Source organism: Heteronotia binoei, chromosome 2 (genome assembly GCF_032191835.1).
Source record: "Heteronotia binoei isolate CCM8104 ecotype False Entrance Well chromosome 2, APGP_CSIRO_Hbin_v1, whole genome shotgun sequence".
NCBI lineage: Eukaryota > Metazoa > Chordata > Lepidosauria > Squamata > Gekkonidae > Heteronotia > Heteronotia binoei.
Window position 1 is genome coordinate 94,817,786 of NC_083224.1, and position 16,030 is coordinate 94,833,815.

The 16,030-nt window shown below is 43.2% G+C and overlaps 1 protein-coding gene across 14 annotated transcripts in view; it reads left to right on the forward strand.

Moving 5' to 3' along the window:
- The window catches only part of PTPRF (protein tyrosine phosphatase receptor type F), a 915,542-nt gene that overhangs the window by 780,611 nt on the left and 118,901 nt on the right, over positions 1-16,030 (forward strand). For all 14 annotated transcript variants that reach the window (XM_060231649.1, XM_060231648.1, XM_060231653.1 and 11 more), the window contains one exon: positions 2,473-2,583. In XM_060231649.1, coding sequence (XP_060087632.1) covers positions 2,473-2,583 — 111 coding nt within the window. The remainder of the gene's footprint in view (positions 1-2,472; positions 2,584-16,030) is intronic.

Sequence of the window (16,030 nt, forward strand, 5' to 3'; positions counted from 1 at the left end):
CCCAAGTTTCAAAACGATTGGACCAGGGGGTTGAATTCTGTGAGCCCCAAAAGAAGGTGCACCTATCCTTCATTATTTCCTGTTGAAGGAAGGCATTGAAAAGGTATGCTGTCCCTCTAAATGTGATGGCCAGAACTCTCTTTGGAGTTCAATTATGCTTGTCACAGCCTTGATCCTGGCTCCACCCCTAATGTCTCCTGGCTCCACCCCCCAAAGTCCCCAGATATTTCTTAAATTGGACTTGGCAACCCTATTGTGTGTATATAGCCTGATCATTTAAAGTGTTAATTCTTACATGTAAGGTGTAGGTGCAGGTATTTAAACATGGTATTCTATAATATCCAGCCCTCCAGTTGAGGCCCTCTTCGTAAGGTGCCTGCAGGTGTAAGGTAGACTGTGATCAAAGACAGAGTTTTTTCAGTGGTGGCACCTCATCTTTTTAATGCCCTGTTCTTGAGGCTCAGCTGGCAGCTATTGTATTCTCCTTTAGATGTCAGACCAGAATGTTTCTCTTTACCCTGGCTTTTAACTAAAGGGTCCTGTCTTTTTAAAAAAATGTATGGTGTCGCACTGATGACTGTTTTATCACTATCATTTTAGACAGCTCTATTTTATGTTCTGTTATGCCCTGGACTGTTTCTGTTGGCTATTTATATTAGCATGGATTTCATTGACTTTGTTTTATTTATGTTTTATTGGAACAACTAGTTTTGTTGTTTATACTGTTTGGCTTTGTCTTATTTTGTGAGCTGCAAGCAAGTCTGAAGAGGCAACATATACATTTTCTAAATAAATAGTCTCAAATATCCCATACCTGAGTTAGATGTGTATTTGTACACATATGTCCTTTCCTTATTTCATTGTAACAGTGCATTTTGGAAATATAATGGATCAAGGTACAGAAGGGCAAAAGTTTGCATCCTTTTCAGTCACAGCTCAGGTGACCATCACTTCCTCTTATTACTTATAATATTTTACAAATCACATTGAGGATTGCCTTATCTGGATCATAAAAATCTCAAAACAGGCTAGTGGTGGTGCTCTTATAACGACCAAGCAGCTTAGTAACAAGATACAAAAGTGTACGGTGCTTGCCAATATAGCATGTGAAAGTAGCATTCCAGGAGGTTGCAAGAAGCAGGGGTTTGTGGCTGACCTCCCACTCTCAGCCCTAATGCAACAACAAGGAAGACTCTCGGCATAATTTTTATTGCAGGGCAGAACTCAATGAAGTTCATTTTTTCACTCTGACGTATAGACTTCGGTTACAGTCTCAATTTATCCTTCTAAATAATGTAGGTGGCAGCAGTTGATTCACATTAGTTTTCCTTCTGTTCCGATGATATGAAAACTGAATTTGACCTCCATGCCTTGAAGTGGGAAGAGCGGAGACAGCAATTTCTGCTTCTGTTCACAGTGCTGTTTTTTTCTGTCAAATGGAAATGAGTTCAGACTCTGACAAGCAGATAGGTTAATGCTTTCTTTCTTGGTTCAGGTGTGCCTGTGTGTGGGTTGTGTGCAGTTGTGGCCCTTTTCTGTCACCTCTGGAATCTCAGCTTCTGGAAGCACCAGGAAATAGTTTCTTAGCTGCTTTTACTCTTAGTCATATTAATTTTCTGTCTTCATCATTGTCATGCGTTCTTTCTGTGCAGCTGGTTGCAGCCCACATGAAGGGAATTCAGTTGAAAATGCTTAGGTCTCATTGAGGTTGGTCAGGATAATGAATAAAAATCTAGTAAATGCTATTCTAGCCATAGTCATTTTTAATGTTGTCAGAATTGGGTTCAGGCCAAAATATAGTTGCTTGGATAGATTTAAATTCAGTTTTTACTATATTGGTGTGCAGCTACCTTTTTATGTATATGGAAATAGTTTCACTAGCATGAGTAAGACAACCACTCTTCAGGGGTAGGGAAGCAAAGGAACCTCTCAGGATGCAATTTCATGGTCCTTTTTGGTTTCTGGTTATTCATACTTTTGTCTGGGACTGGGAAAGGTATAATTTTTAGAATAGAATTTAATAGTAAAAGGACAGTGATAATAGTGTACAGAAGTGAGAGTTGTCTGAGTGCTATCTTCGTTTCTTTAAAAGACATATGGTAGAAATAGATTTAAGTTTTTTCTCTGCTATTTCAACCAGAGAACTCCAAATACATTTGAAAGTTACTTTGCTTGGTAGGAATTCTTTCCAAAAGCATAGATGTTTACATAAAAAATAAAACAGAATGGTGTCAGTAACCTTTTGTGTATGCAACAGTAGAGACTGGACTCAAGAGATGCCTTTTCACACATGCATGGATGCCTTGCTGCTGTTGTAAGTGGTTCCAGGAGAAATGTCATGCCATGTGCTTACTAGAGACACCCCCTCCCCCATCCTTGTGGCCCTGTTGGAATAAGGGGACATAGCCCAGTTGTATGTATTTGTAAGGATTTTGCTATAAGCCATGTTGTCTGTGTCTTGTTTACATATAGGGGCCCTGCAGATTGAGAATAGTGAGGAGTCGGACCAAGGCAAATACGAATGTGTTGCCACAAACAGTGCGGGAACCCGTTATTCTGCTCCAGCCAACCTTTATGTGAGAGGTAAGGCAAGCTTCTTTTTCTTTTCTTTATTTAATGAGCATTCCCAGTCACATGATCATGGGATAGCATAGGTAGAGGGTACCTCGATGATGCTTATGAGTGGTGTGACTTAAATGCCCACTTAATCTGTATATACAAATGAGCGAGCTTTGGAAATGCATCCTTGCCCCTCTCGCCAGTGCTTCTTTGATAAAACAGAAGTAATCAGTCCCAGAATCTGTCATGGGAGGGTATGGTGAATGGGGCGAAGTCATTACTGTTTGTTTGGTAGTTTAATTTATCTGTTAGCAGAGCTTTGTGGGGGGCTGTAGGAATTTAGTGGAGCTCTTATCCTAGATGTCACCTGTTCTTTTTGCAGGTGAGCAGATATATCAAGGTTGTTTTTGGAATAGCATGCTAGTTCTCTCAAGTCGTCTTGGTCAGCTTCTCCTTAGCAACAGGGATAATTACTGCAGCTATTACAATCACTTCCATTCCTGCTGAGACTCAGCTGCAGTTTGTTGCACAAAGCCACTTTGCCAGCCTGTTTTCTTATCTGTTATTCCCAGGGCTCAAAATAGGAGGGGCCTTTTTTCTTACATTAAATCTGATATTGAATTTTGTGTTTGAAGGGTGGAGAGTCATGTTACTACATAAAGAAATGATGAAATTTACTCTTTAGTATGTCAAGGAAATGATGTGTGTTCCCCTTTGTAAGTAAGCCAAGACAGTAGTGATAGACAGCACTAGGAGGCAGCTTGGGACTTGTATAAGAATAGGGAGAAGAACAAGAGTGAAATGGCTCATTGACAGTTTAAACTCATTTTTTTTTAATTTTAGCATAGGGCCTGGATCCTACTAACTGATGGTTTGAAAATAACATTTTCATCTGCATTGCTTTCTCTTTCTCTCCTTTCTTCTTCCCCTCACCCCCTTCCTAGTACACGCGTACATGCACATACCATTTCTGAAAAAGAGCAGTCTTAACCAAGCTGAGGAGCAATTATTCTCTGGAGAGGCCAAGATGACCTGCTGTCTGATTGCTTCTAGGTGTCTCCGTTGTTCTCATTGTGTTCAGTGCTCTTTTTCTGCAGGTGCTTTTTCATTTTGCAGAATAATTTCAACACACCAATCTTTCAACAGCTGAAGTTATGAAAGGAAGATCACTCTTTATCTGTGCAACAGAATCACCCATTCCTCACTCCTAATGTGATTAGAATTGACCTTACGCTCTCTGAATTCTTGTAAGCCATTCTTCAAGCCATTGCTAGTGAAACTAGTGCTTAGGTTGTCCCTTTGCACCCAGGAATAGAGGCAGGATGTTTATTTGCATTTATGACATGCTTACATTGTTGTGTAAATTATTATATATTCTTGACCATGGTTGCATGCAATAGTAATATCTAGCCTTTGCAAACAGGATTGGGAAGGGTAATGTTTCACCTGAATGCACAGCTTGCCAAGGCGAAGAAACCTCACCTTTAAAACTGCCTGATTGCTGAATCTTTCTTTATTTAGCAAGAGACTCCCCTTGGAGTCTAAGGAGAGCAATAAACTGTGACCTCAGGCTTGATGAGAAGAGCAGGTTGTTCAGGTAGCTGGCTGGTTGGCTGGCTTTTGAGATAAGGTGACATGAGCCAGGCTTCTGGTAGAGAGATGTTTCTAGCTTCATGTGTATGGTTCATTTTCTATTAACCATCGTATTTCTCAGGCATAAATTTTGGAACAAGCCTCCTTTTTATTGCACATAATCTTTACAAGGTTGGACTCCAAGCTGCAGGATTGAGATAAAGTCCACAGTATATAAAAGGCAGGTTACTACATAAATTGTTCCCTGTGGAGGTTTGCCATATGTACTGTTTCCCAGACAATATTTATGCAGGTGGCTTTGTTTTACAAAACAAAATAGGTAGCATAACCAGCACAGGGAAAGACTTTTCACAATTCATCTGGCCCTAAAACCATCATTTATGCTGTTGTCAATTGAATGAGGCTAGTTTCTTTGCCTCTCAGATCCGAGAAAGCAAAATAATGCATGTGAATGATTATTTGCTCTTGAGTTAAATTTGTGTGGCCATGTAAGCTACATAACTGAATAGCACTTAATTGTTGATTATTTTATTTATATGATTCATATCCTGCCTTTCTACTTAACAAGCAGACACAGTAACTTACAAAACAGAAGGTAAAACTGCAATGTAAAATAAATATTTGACACTGTTGAGTAATGTCGGGTCCATTAATAATAAGACTTTAACACCGCAAGATTATCTTGTAGAGCATGATATAGATCCAGCATGTGTGACCCAAGACCTGGATTCGGGAGGGCGAGTTGATCACCTTGAAAGAGCTGACCCTACCAGGCTTCTCAGTCCTCCATCAGTCTCAAACTGAAGGTGGGGAGGTGGCCATACTCATTCGAGAGGGTTTCTCCTTCAGGGCACTCCCTGCCTCAAAGATCACCAGTATTGATTGTGTTGGCCTGGTGTGGGATGCTGAAGAGAGTTTAGCTGTCTTTCTAGTATATCAACTGCCTAGTGCCCCAGAGTATAGCCTACTGGGCCTGCTGGAGGTGGTAGAAAGCTGCTCTTTGGAATTCACAAGACTAATAGTACTGGGGGATTTCAACATCCATGCTGATGCTGCCATCTTTTGATAAAGTTCCATGTACTATCCTTGTTGACAAGTTGGTAAAATGTGGTTTGGATCCTGTTACCATTAGGTGGATCTATAACTGGTTGACAGATCGCACCCAACGAGTACTTGTGAATGGTTCCTCATCCTCTTGGAGAAGAGTGACAAGCAGAGTGCCTCAAGGATCTGTCCTGGGACCTGTTTTGTTCAACATCTTTATCAATGATTTGGATGAAGGTATAGAGGGAATGCTTATTAAAGTTGCAGATGATACTAAATTGGGAGGGGTTGCAAACATAGAAGAAGACAGAAACAGGATACAGGATGACCTTGACAGGCTGGAAAACTGGACTAAAATCAATAAAATGAATTTTAACAGGAATAAATGAAAATTTCTGCATTTAGGTAGGAAAAATCCAATGCATAGTTATAGGATGGGGGAGACTTGTCTGAGCAGTAGTATGTGCAAAAAGGATCTAGGGGTCTTAGTGATCATACGCTGAACATGAGTCAACAGTGTGATGTGGTGGCTAAAAAGGCAAATGCAATTTTGGACTGTATCAACAGAAGTGTAATGTCCAGATCACGTGATGTGATGGTATGGCTTTACTCTGCTCTGGTAAGACCTCACCTGGAGTATCGTGTTCAGTTTGGGGCACATTTTAAGAAGGATATAGACAAGCTGGAATGGGTCCAGAGGAGGGCGACAAAGATGGTAAGGGGTCTGGAGACCAAGTCCTATGAGGAAAGGTTGAAGGAGCTAGGGATGTTTAGCCTGGAGAGGAGGCGGCTGAGAGGTGATATAATCACTAAGTACTTGAAGGGCTGTCATATAGAGGATGGTGTGGAATTGTTTTCTGTGGCCCCAGAAGGTAGGACCAGAACCAGTGGGTTGAAATTAAATCAAAAGAGTTTCCAGCTCAACATTAGGAAGAACTTCCTGACAGAGCGATTCCTCAGTGGAACAGGCTTTCTCGGGAGGTAGTGGGTTCTCCTTCCTTGGAGGTTTTTAAACAGAGGCTAGATAGCCATCTGACAGCAATGAAGATCCTGTGAATTTAGGGGGAAGTGTTTGTGAGTTTCCTGCATTATGCAGGGGGTTGGACTAGAGGACTCTAAAGATCCCTTCCAACTCTATGATTCTATGATTTCCTCACAGGCTTTGGACCTAGTGTCCTCTATGGCAGCAGTAGAATTCTCCCAGATTGTTTCAGGTCCCACACATCAGGCTGGCCACATTGGATCTGATGTTTGGCGTTGGGATAGGTATTAATCTGATAGGGAAGGGAGAAGTGCCATGGTCAAATCATTTTGCTCTGAAGGTTTGGCTGAGTGTCCCAGTCCCCCATTTCAGCAGTGAGTGGATTTATGCTCACCTGCAGAGACTAATGGACCCAGTTGGTTTCAGAATGTTCTGCAGGATCTGATTCCCCCCTCCCCCAAAGTAATTGTTTAGATTAGCTGATAGAATACTGGAACTCCTGTCTCTCTGAAGCCATCGAAATTGCCCCCCAATATCCTCTATGCGCCCGGCCTAGATTGTCCCCCTGGTATACTCCAGAACTCAGGGGGATAAAATGGGAGCTTAGATGACTAGCCCAAGTTAGTGGCAGCAAGCTCACAGTGAAACTACAAGAGCATCTTATAGGATATTTATTAAATCCTATGAGGTGATGGTGAAGGCTGTTAAGAAGGCATTCTGTATAGCCTCCATCACATTAGCTAGCTCTCACCCAGCACAATTATTTATGGTAATTAGGTCCTTGGCATCTCTCACTGAGAGATCCCAAAATACTAGGAATTTGGCCATCAGCTGTGAGGCTTCTGTGAGCTTTTTTGCAGAGAAAATCTTGTTGCTCCACCATGATCTCCCTGCTGATATTAATACAGTAAATGAATTGGAAGTGGCCATCTTTGGGTTCAGTCTAACAGCTTTATTTGACTCTCCTGGACCAATGCAGACAGGATCCTGGGTGCTGTTAGGCTGACCACGTGCCTCTTGGACTCATGTCTCTCCTAGCTGGTGAAAGCAGTGAGAGGATATAAGGTCCCCTGGTGGACATTATCAATCTGTCCCTAGATTTAGGGGTCTACCTGGAGGGTTTGAAAGAGGCTGTTCCACTCTTTGAAAAGCCAATTTTGGATTCCTTGGATCCTGCCGATTACCACCCAGTCTCGAATCTCCCATATCTGGGCAAGGTGATTGAGAGAGTAGTTGCAGAGCAACTCTAGAGCTTCCTGGATGACACATTGTTCCTGGATCCATTCCAATCCGGCTTCCACAGATGAGCTCCACAGTCAGCTGGATGGAGGCAGGTCAGTGCTGGTGATGTTGTTAGATCTCACTGCAGTGTTTGACACAGTCAACTATGATCTTCAGACCCACTGCCTCGCCAACATAGTCTGTGGGGTAGTCTTGAAACAACTTACCTCATTTCTCCAAGGTTGGGGACACACAGTGGCACTGGGAGAGCGGATATTGCCCAGGGACCCCTTACTATTTGAGGTCCCTCAAGGGGCAATCCTATTCCCCAATGTTATTTAACATTTGTATGTTACCCAGCTGGTGCAGAAGTATGGGCTGGGTGTCACCAAGTACACTAATGACACCCAGCTTTAGCAGTTGATGGGCAGCCGACCCAGCAGCTCCCCAGAAATCTGGCAGAGGAGTTGTAGGCTGTGGTGGATTGGTTAAAGAAGAGTCAGCTGAGACTGAATTATTCTAAGAATTATTCTATGGCTGGGCCAGGGAGACTCTGATGCAGGGCATCAGCTCCTCTCTTGATAGTGTGCCCCTACCATTAAGAGCCTGGGTGTGATCCTGGGTGCCACTCTGACAAAGAAGGCCCAGGTCACAAATGTTGTCAGTCTGGCATTTTTTTTAATTGTGCCGTCCTGACCTAGCCACTCTAATCTATGCAATGGTCACCTCTAGTATGGATTACTATAACTCACTCTACATAGGCCTACCCTTGAGCTAAACCGTAAACTCCAACTGGTACAGAACACAGCGGTGCAGGTCCTTACATGGCTACTGCACACAGCACATATTCATCCTGTGCTGTGTAAGCTACGCTGGCTTCTGGTGGAGTACTGGATCAGGTTCAAGATCCTGGTATTGACCTTTAAGGCCCTAAACAGTCAGGGACCTACATACCTTCACAACCCCCTCTTCTGGTATATCCCCAAAAGATTGTTGCACTCTGCAAATCAAATCTACTGGTGGTCCCCAGCCTGAGTGACATCCAACTGTCCTTGACCAAAGCCAGGGCCCTCCCTGTTCTGGCTCCAACCTGGTGGAGTTCTTTGCCTTATAACATCCATGCCCTTTGGGACTTGCTACAATTCCACAGGGCCTGCAAGGCAGAGATGTTCTGCCAGACCTTCGGTTGAGGACAGCAACAGTTCCATCCTGTTGCTTCTAATTCTGTTCAGAGGTTTCTAAAGGCTTAGACCTCTTCCTGCACACACCCTTTCCTGTAAGACAGTAGTGCTACTAGTTTTTGTGCCATCTTCTGCTATACTTGTTTGCTATTGGTTTTTAATCTGTTTTTAAATGATGTTTTATGCCTGTGTGGTACAGAACTCTGAGCCTGGCTTGCCAGGGGAAGGTGGTTGAAAAATCTAATTAAATAAATAAATAAAAATACCAAATTAAACTACAAAATCAACAAATTAATAACAACACAAGCCAGTTAGACAGCAGCAGTTAAACTATATCCAGATTTAAATAAAAAACTTTAAAGTAGCCATAAAATGGACAGCACCAATAACCTGAAAACCAAAAAATCTTAGAAACATTATTTGGCAGAAAAGCAATCAGGTTGGGGAAGATGATTTATTTAGTCTACCTCAGTGGCTCTTTAGTAGCCTGAATAGCACAGAGTAGCGTGAGCTTGTCAAACCTTACTGTTTTACACAGAGAGTGATTAAAATGTGGGAAATGCTACCAGAGGATATAGTGATGACCGTGGGAATAAACAGCTTTAAATGAAGATTAAATAGATTCATGGTGAATAAGTCTATCAATGGCTACTAGCCATGGTTCAGGGTGGTGAGAACCAGAGAGGATTGTGAGGAACTCCAAAGGGATCTGTTGAGGCTGGGTGAGTGGGCGTCAACGTGGCAGATGCGGTTCAGTGTGGCCAAGTGCAAAGTAATGCACATTGGGGCCAAGAATCCCAGCTACAAATACAAGTTGATGGGGTGTGAACTGGCAGAGACTGACCAAGAGAGAGATCTTGGGGTCGTGGTAGATAACTCACTGAAAATGTCAAGACAGTGTGCGTTTGCAATAAAAAAGGCCAACGCCATGCTGGGAATTATTAGGAAGGGAATTGAAAACAAATCAGCCAGTATCATAATGCCTCTGTATAAATCGATGGTGCGGTCTCATTTGGAGTACTGTGTGCAGTTCTGGTCGCCGCACCTCAAAAAGGATATTATAGCATTGGAGAAAGTCCAGAGAAGGGCAACTAGAATGATTAAAGGGCTGGAGCACTTTCCCTATGAAGAAAGGTTGAAACGCTTGGGACTCTTTAGCTTGGAGAAACGTCGACTGCAGGGTGACATGATAGAGGTTTACAAGATAATGCATGGGATGGAGAAAGTAGAGAAAGAAGTACTTTTCTCCCTTTCTCACAATACAAGAACTCATGGGCATTCGATGAAATTGCTGAGCAGACAGGTTAAAACGGATAAAAGGAAGTACTTCTTCACCCAAAGGGTGATTAACATGTGGAATTCACTGCCACAGGAGGTGGTGGCGGCCACAAGTATAGCCACCTTCAAGAAGGGTTTAGATAAAAATATGGAGCACAGGTCCATCAGTGGCTATTAGCCACAGTGTATGTGTGTATATAAAATTTTTTGCCACTGTGTGACACAGAGTGTTGGACTTGATGGGCCGTTGGCCTGATCCAACATGGCTTCTCTTATGTTCTTATGGTAAAATCAGAGGATCTTTCACACTTAGAGGAACTAAATAGCTGAATTCCAGAGCCAGGAGACAACATCAGGGGAAGGCCTCAGCCTCTATGTCCTGTTTTTGGCCATCCAGAGGAACTGGTTGGCCACTTTGTGAGATACAATGCTGGACTAGGTGGACCATCGGTCTGATTCAGCAGAACTCTTCTTATGTTCTTATGACCTCAGAAGCTAAACAGGGTTGGCCAAGGTTAGTGCCAGGATGGGAGACCACCAAGGAAGGCTCAGGTTGCTATGCAGAGAAAGGCAATGTCAAACCAACCCTGCTCATCTCTTGCATTGCAAATTCCATGAGGGGTTACCATGAGCATATTGTTACTTGATAACTCTTAATTAATAATTAATGGCCCTTTAGAAGAGGTCCAAACAGACACACAAAGTTGAAGAAATGTGTAAGAAAGCTCTAAGACAAGAAGCCACATGTGGCTCTTTCACACATATTGTGTGGCTCTTGAAGCCCCCACCACCCCATTGTCTGGGTTGGAGAAGGCATTTGTCTTTTTAAATCACTGGCAGCTTGGAGAATGCATTTAAAGTTAAACCTCTCCCTCCCCCCATCTGGTTCCCTTTTTTCCTCCCTCCCTCCCATCTTGCAGCTCTCAAACATCTGACGTTGATGTCTTACAGCTCTCAAACATCTGACATTTATTCTATGTGGCTCTTACATTAAGCAAGTTTGGCCACCCCTGCTCTAAAAGCTTCTTCTCATTTGTACAGCTTTGCATGGGAGCGGGGTGAAATATTTTAAGAATGCTTAATCCTTCTCCTGACAACTGCTTACTACCTGAAACTCTGCCCTGTGACAGCTACGCATATCAGTGTTCTGGCCCAGTGTTTGCCTAGTAAATGCAAGTCAGGAATTCCAATTTCAGAGTGAAAACTGAATCGCAGAAAAGTTAAACCCTCCCTTCGCTTCTCTGGTTGAAAGAGCTTCCTCTTGAGAGGTTGCTTTCTACAGAAGGGATCTTCAATGGTTTGGTACAGCTGCAGTGTTAAATGTTGTTTGCCCCTTAATCTTATTTTATTTATTTACTAGGCAATTTATATTTTTCTCCTCAATAAAGGTCCAAAGCAGCTTACAAAAACATCTAAATATAATTTAAATAAACAGCAGTTTAAATATACAATTTAAAGAAAGAGAAAAAGAAAACACCATCACAGAGCTACTTTCTGAGCAATGAATCCCATGGAATGCAGTGGTCATAGACTTTGAGCCTCAGCCCAGGAGTCCTTTGGCTCACACCTCTGACTATAAGTACTTGCAGACAGGAAGAAGATAGACGTTCCACTAGCAGGCCAGATGTTCTGAAAAACTCCCTCTCTTGGCTCAAAGAGACTCTGGCTACACTCAGGAATTAGGTATCTGTGATCCCTTTCCAGGGCTTTTTTTTGTAACAGGAACGCCTTTGCATATTAGGCCACACACCCCTGATGTAGCCAATCCTCCTGGAAGTTACAGAAGGCCCTGCACTAAGAGCTCTGTGAGCTCTTGGTGGATTGGCTACATCAGGGGTGTGTGGCCTGATATGCAAAGGAGTTCCTGCTATAAAAAATTATGTTGGATACTATTTTGTTAATTCTATAATTTTACAGATTTTGTAATTGTCTAGTCTGGATGTGGTTTGTTTAATGTTTCTGTAAGGTTTTTAATGTTGTAAGCCACCAGAGCCCACTTGCAGAATAGAGTAGGGTAGAAATTATTCTTTAAAAAAAAAAAAGTCCTGCCCCTTCCTAAATACATTTATTGAAAGTACAGTTCACTGGAGACAGGAAGAACAGGGGAAAGCACAGCCTAGATGGTACTGGGGTGTTTCTTTCACTCTGCATTCTATTGCAGAAGCAGCTGTAATTTAATGATTTCTCCCTCCTCACACAAAACTGATGCCTCCTGGGACCATAGAAATCAGTTCCTGCTTTAGTAAGGTAGAAGAGAGCCTGGGCTGGTCACTTGCTTGTGAATACAGATGCTTTTGGGAAGAAGCATGTAAATAGCTACAGTTTTGATTATACTACTCTTTTTACCCCAAAAGGAAGATAACCCTGAGTCTGCCACTCTTCACCACTGGCTCAATAATCAGCAAACCCAGGAAAATTGTGTATAACTTATCTCTGAAATCAGATTACCAGATTATTTTGGTGGTGGAAGGTGCTGTCAAATTGCAGTTGATTTATGGCAATCCCATAGGGTTTTTTCAAGGCAAGAGACTAGCAGAGGTGGTTTGACATTACCTGCCTGTGTAGCAGCCCTGGACTTTCTTGGTGGTCTCCCATCTAACTAATATCCAGGGCTAGGGTTGCCAAGACCAATTCAAGAAATATCTGGGGACTTTGTGGGTGGAGCCAGGAGACTTTGGGGGTGGAGCCAGGAGACGTTGGGGCAGAGCCAGGAACAAGGGTGTGACAAGCATAATTGAACTCCAAGGGAGTTCTGGTAATCACATTTAAAAGGGACAGCACACCTTTTTAAATGTCTTTCTTCCATAGGAAATAATGAAGGATAGGGGCACCTTCTTTTGGGGCTCATAGAACTGGACCCCCTGGTCCAATCGTTTTGAAACTTGGAGGGTATTTTGGGGAGAGGCACTAGATAGTATACTGAAAATTTGGTGCCTCTACCTCAAAGAATAGCTCTCCCAGAGCCCCCAAAACCTCCAGATCAATTCCCCATTATACCCTATGAGAAATATTCCACATAGGGAATGCTGAAGACGTTTCCCTCTCCTCCACACACACACCCCTTCTTGCAAATCTGATGTAGGGGATTGGCCTCTCTACTCACCAGCCAGCTTCTTCACAGCAACAAAGACACAGACACAGAAAGTTGAAGCCTTTCACCACCTCTGGAGGTGCAAAGGCACATGGCCCTTTGGGGCGGGGCAGGAAGCAGCCTGGGAAAGCTCCGGCTGCTGCGATAGAGCTGGGTGGGAAGGGGAGGGGCAAGGAGAAGCTGCTGCGATCCGAGGTAAGAAGGGAAGGGAAGGGAGGAGGAGAAGCATCAGGGATCGGTAGGAAGGGGAGAGGAGAAGCTGCTGGGATCTAGGCTGCGTGGGAAGGGCCGCCATTCCCCCCGCTTTCTGGATTTTTGACGAGTGGGGGGAGGAGGCTCCAAATTGGGGGTCCCCCGCCCAGGCGGGGGATTTGGGAAGCCTATTCAGGGCTGACCCTGCTAAACTTCCAAGATCTGATGAGATTGGGCTATTCAGGTGTCATGATCCTGGGCCTAGCGAGGCCTGCAAGCCCCAGGGAAGTCTGCTTAGGAGCTACTGGGAAGAGAATATAAAGGCCCAGTCCAGGAAGTGGCCATTCTTTCCTTGGAAAGCTGAGCTGGAGGTAGGCTGTGCCTGAAGAGCTTGAGCAGGGGAAAGCTCCCTCACCTAAAGAAAGGAGTGAGTGCTGGTTAGTAGTTTTGGGACTATAAGTTCAGACGTGTTAGGACTTTTGTTTATTTCCCTTCACCCTTTTACTGTTTCATGCACCTTGTTAATTTATATTGCATTAAAATAAACCGTTTTTGTTGTTGTTCATTCTGCCTGGTCCTCACGCCCATTATTTGGCCTAGCTAAGGGAGACCTGAAGGGCTTGGGAGGGTACTCTGGGGAACTCTAACCCAGAGTGGTGGCAGCAATTTGATAAGACCCCCCTGAGTCGTGACACCAGGGCAGGGCTCAGGTGATTCTACAGGTAGGTAGTAACAGTTAATATAGTATTTTTCCTTAGTATTTTTAATATTTCACACGCCTTACATATGTGATCCTTACACTTTCTAAAACAGACAAGTGGTGCTACAGATGAAGATCTCAAACTGAGAGATAATAGTTTGCTGATTACCATATAATGTGTTCATGGCTGAGCTATGTGAACTGAAGACTTCCCCACTCACTGCCCAAACATTTACACTACAATAGCTCTCACAACAGCCTTGCATGTTCCTGGTTCATATTTCAGCGCACAAGGTAAAAAACAGTTGCAGGGAAAAGAAAGTAATGGAGTGGAAGTGTTCCTCATACCAGCATCACTTCTTCCCATGAGTATACTGTAGCAGACATATACAGCTTACAACTCCTTGTGCATTCTCTGGAGGCTGCAAAGGGAATCTTGGTATGTTGAGTCTGCATCATTTATAACTCTCAGATGGCCTGAACAAACATATGCAGTATCCTGCCAAAAAGCTTTTGTGCCCCCAAAGCCTTACAATTCAGTGGGTTATCAATTGATATGTTTTGTGACTTCAGTCAGCTTGCCTCCAACGCAGTCTGATCTTTGGTGATCTGCAGCCCACTGTATAATAGCATGGTTCAGTTGTATTTCTCTAGTGCCTTGAATATATTGCTAGCTGAACCACACAGCCTGTACTGCTGCATAGCAAGAAGAAATCAAATGCTGGTCAGGAGTCAGCCATTGCTACCCTGATGGGTCAGCCCTGGTAGCAGTGCTGTTTCAGCAGAATTGCTCATTACCAGTGTTTAACCATTAAAGTTGCTGGCAAAGAGCAAATCTTTTAAAAATACAGTGCCATATCCTTCAGTATGGGGGAGGTGGCTGTGTTTGGCTGGTGGCTTTGGCATCATAGTAAGGCTTCCTAAAAGACCTTTCTTCCCCTTCCTTCAGTCATTTAAAATAACCTTTTTGATAGTTTGATCTTTTTAAATGAATGTGTCAGCCTCTTTGGATACTGGATATTGTAGAAGAATGAATGATAAACATTTAATTTGATTCCAGAGGAAAGTCCATGCTGGAAGTGAGTGATCCATGTTTGGATCTCTTAAGTCATCTTTATTGGTAAATAGCAGCTGGAACATCATTCAGTCAGCGGACAGATTAGCCTCTCCCCAGAGCTGATGTTTGCCCTGCTGGGGGAGAAATGCAGCAATTTACAGGCAGCCATGGCAACCATGCATGTTTTCCTTCAACAAGGAAAATAACTGATTGAGGGAACCATCTGAAGAAAACTGTGTGAGTAGAGGCCTGAAACTCACCATGCCTCCCCCCACTCCTAACAGTTGTTATTTATCACTAATAAATGCTTCCAAGATCTAATCATGGATCTTCCTGTCTCATGTAGTTTGGCCCTAACTCTGTCCTCAGGCTAGTGCCTTTTCGCTTCCATTGTGTAAGGATCAAGCAGCTGCAGTAAAGCACTAGAAAAAAGCTGTACTGCCATAATGTCAAAGCACCCATTTTCTCACAGTGTAAAAGACTCCCTAGGTAAAAACATTAGTGCAAACTACGCATTTGATGACTAACAACCTAAATAGCCTGTGCTGAGTGGAGTCAGTGTGAGGTTAATGCTTCTTGTAAGGGTTATACACACAAGAAAAGATCCTGTGGCTGCCACCCCAGAATTATGTATATTTGAAGTGGTTCTAAAACTAACACAGATAGCAGTGTTAAAAATGCATTTTGTCCAGTTAAAAGTTCCTCTGGGCAGAAATTTTACAAAGCAGACTTACCCCAGAGAATCTAATGCAAACAGTGGACTGAGAGTTGTTTTGGTCTGCACCAGTAGTGAAAGCTGCATTTGAGAAAGAGGGTTTTCAGCAGAATTTTTTTGTACTGCCCCAGAAGGCTGGTCCAGAACCAACGGGTTGAAATTACATCAAAAGACTTTCTAGCTAAACATTAGGAAGAACTTCCTCAGTGGAACAGTCTTTCTCAGGAAATGGTGGGCTCTCCTTTCTTGGAGGTTTTTAAACAGGCTATTTGGCCATATGACAGCAATGCTGATTCTGTGAAGTTAGGCAGATCATGAGAAGGAGGGGAGGAAGGGTTGTATCAGTGCTTAGCTCTTGTGACCCTTTCTTACATGCCCAGGAAAATTCTGATTGCCACTTTGGAGTCAGTCAGCAAT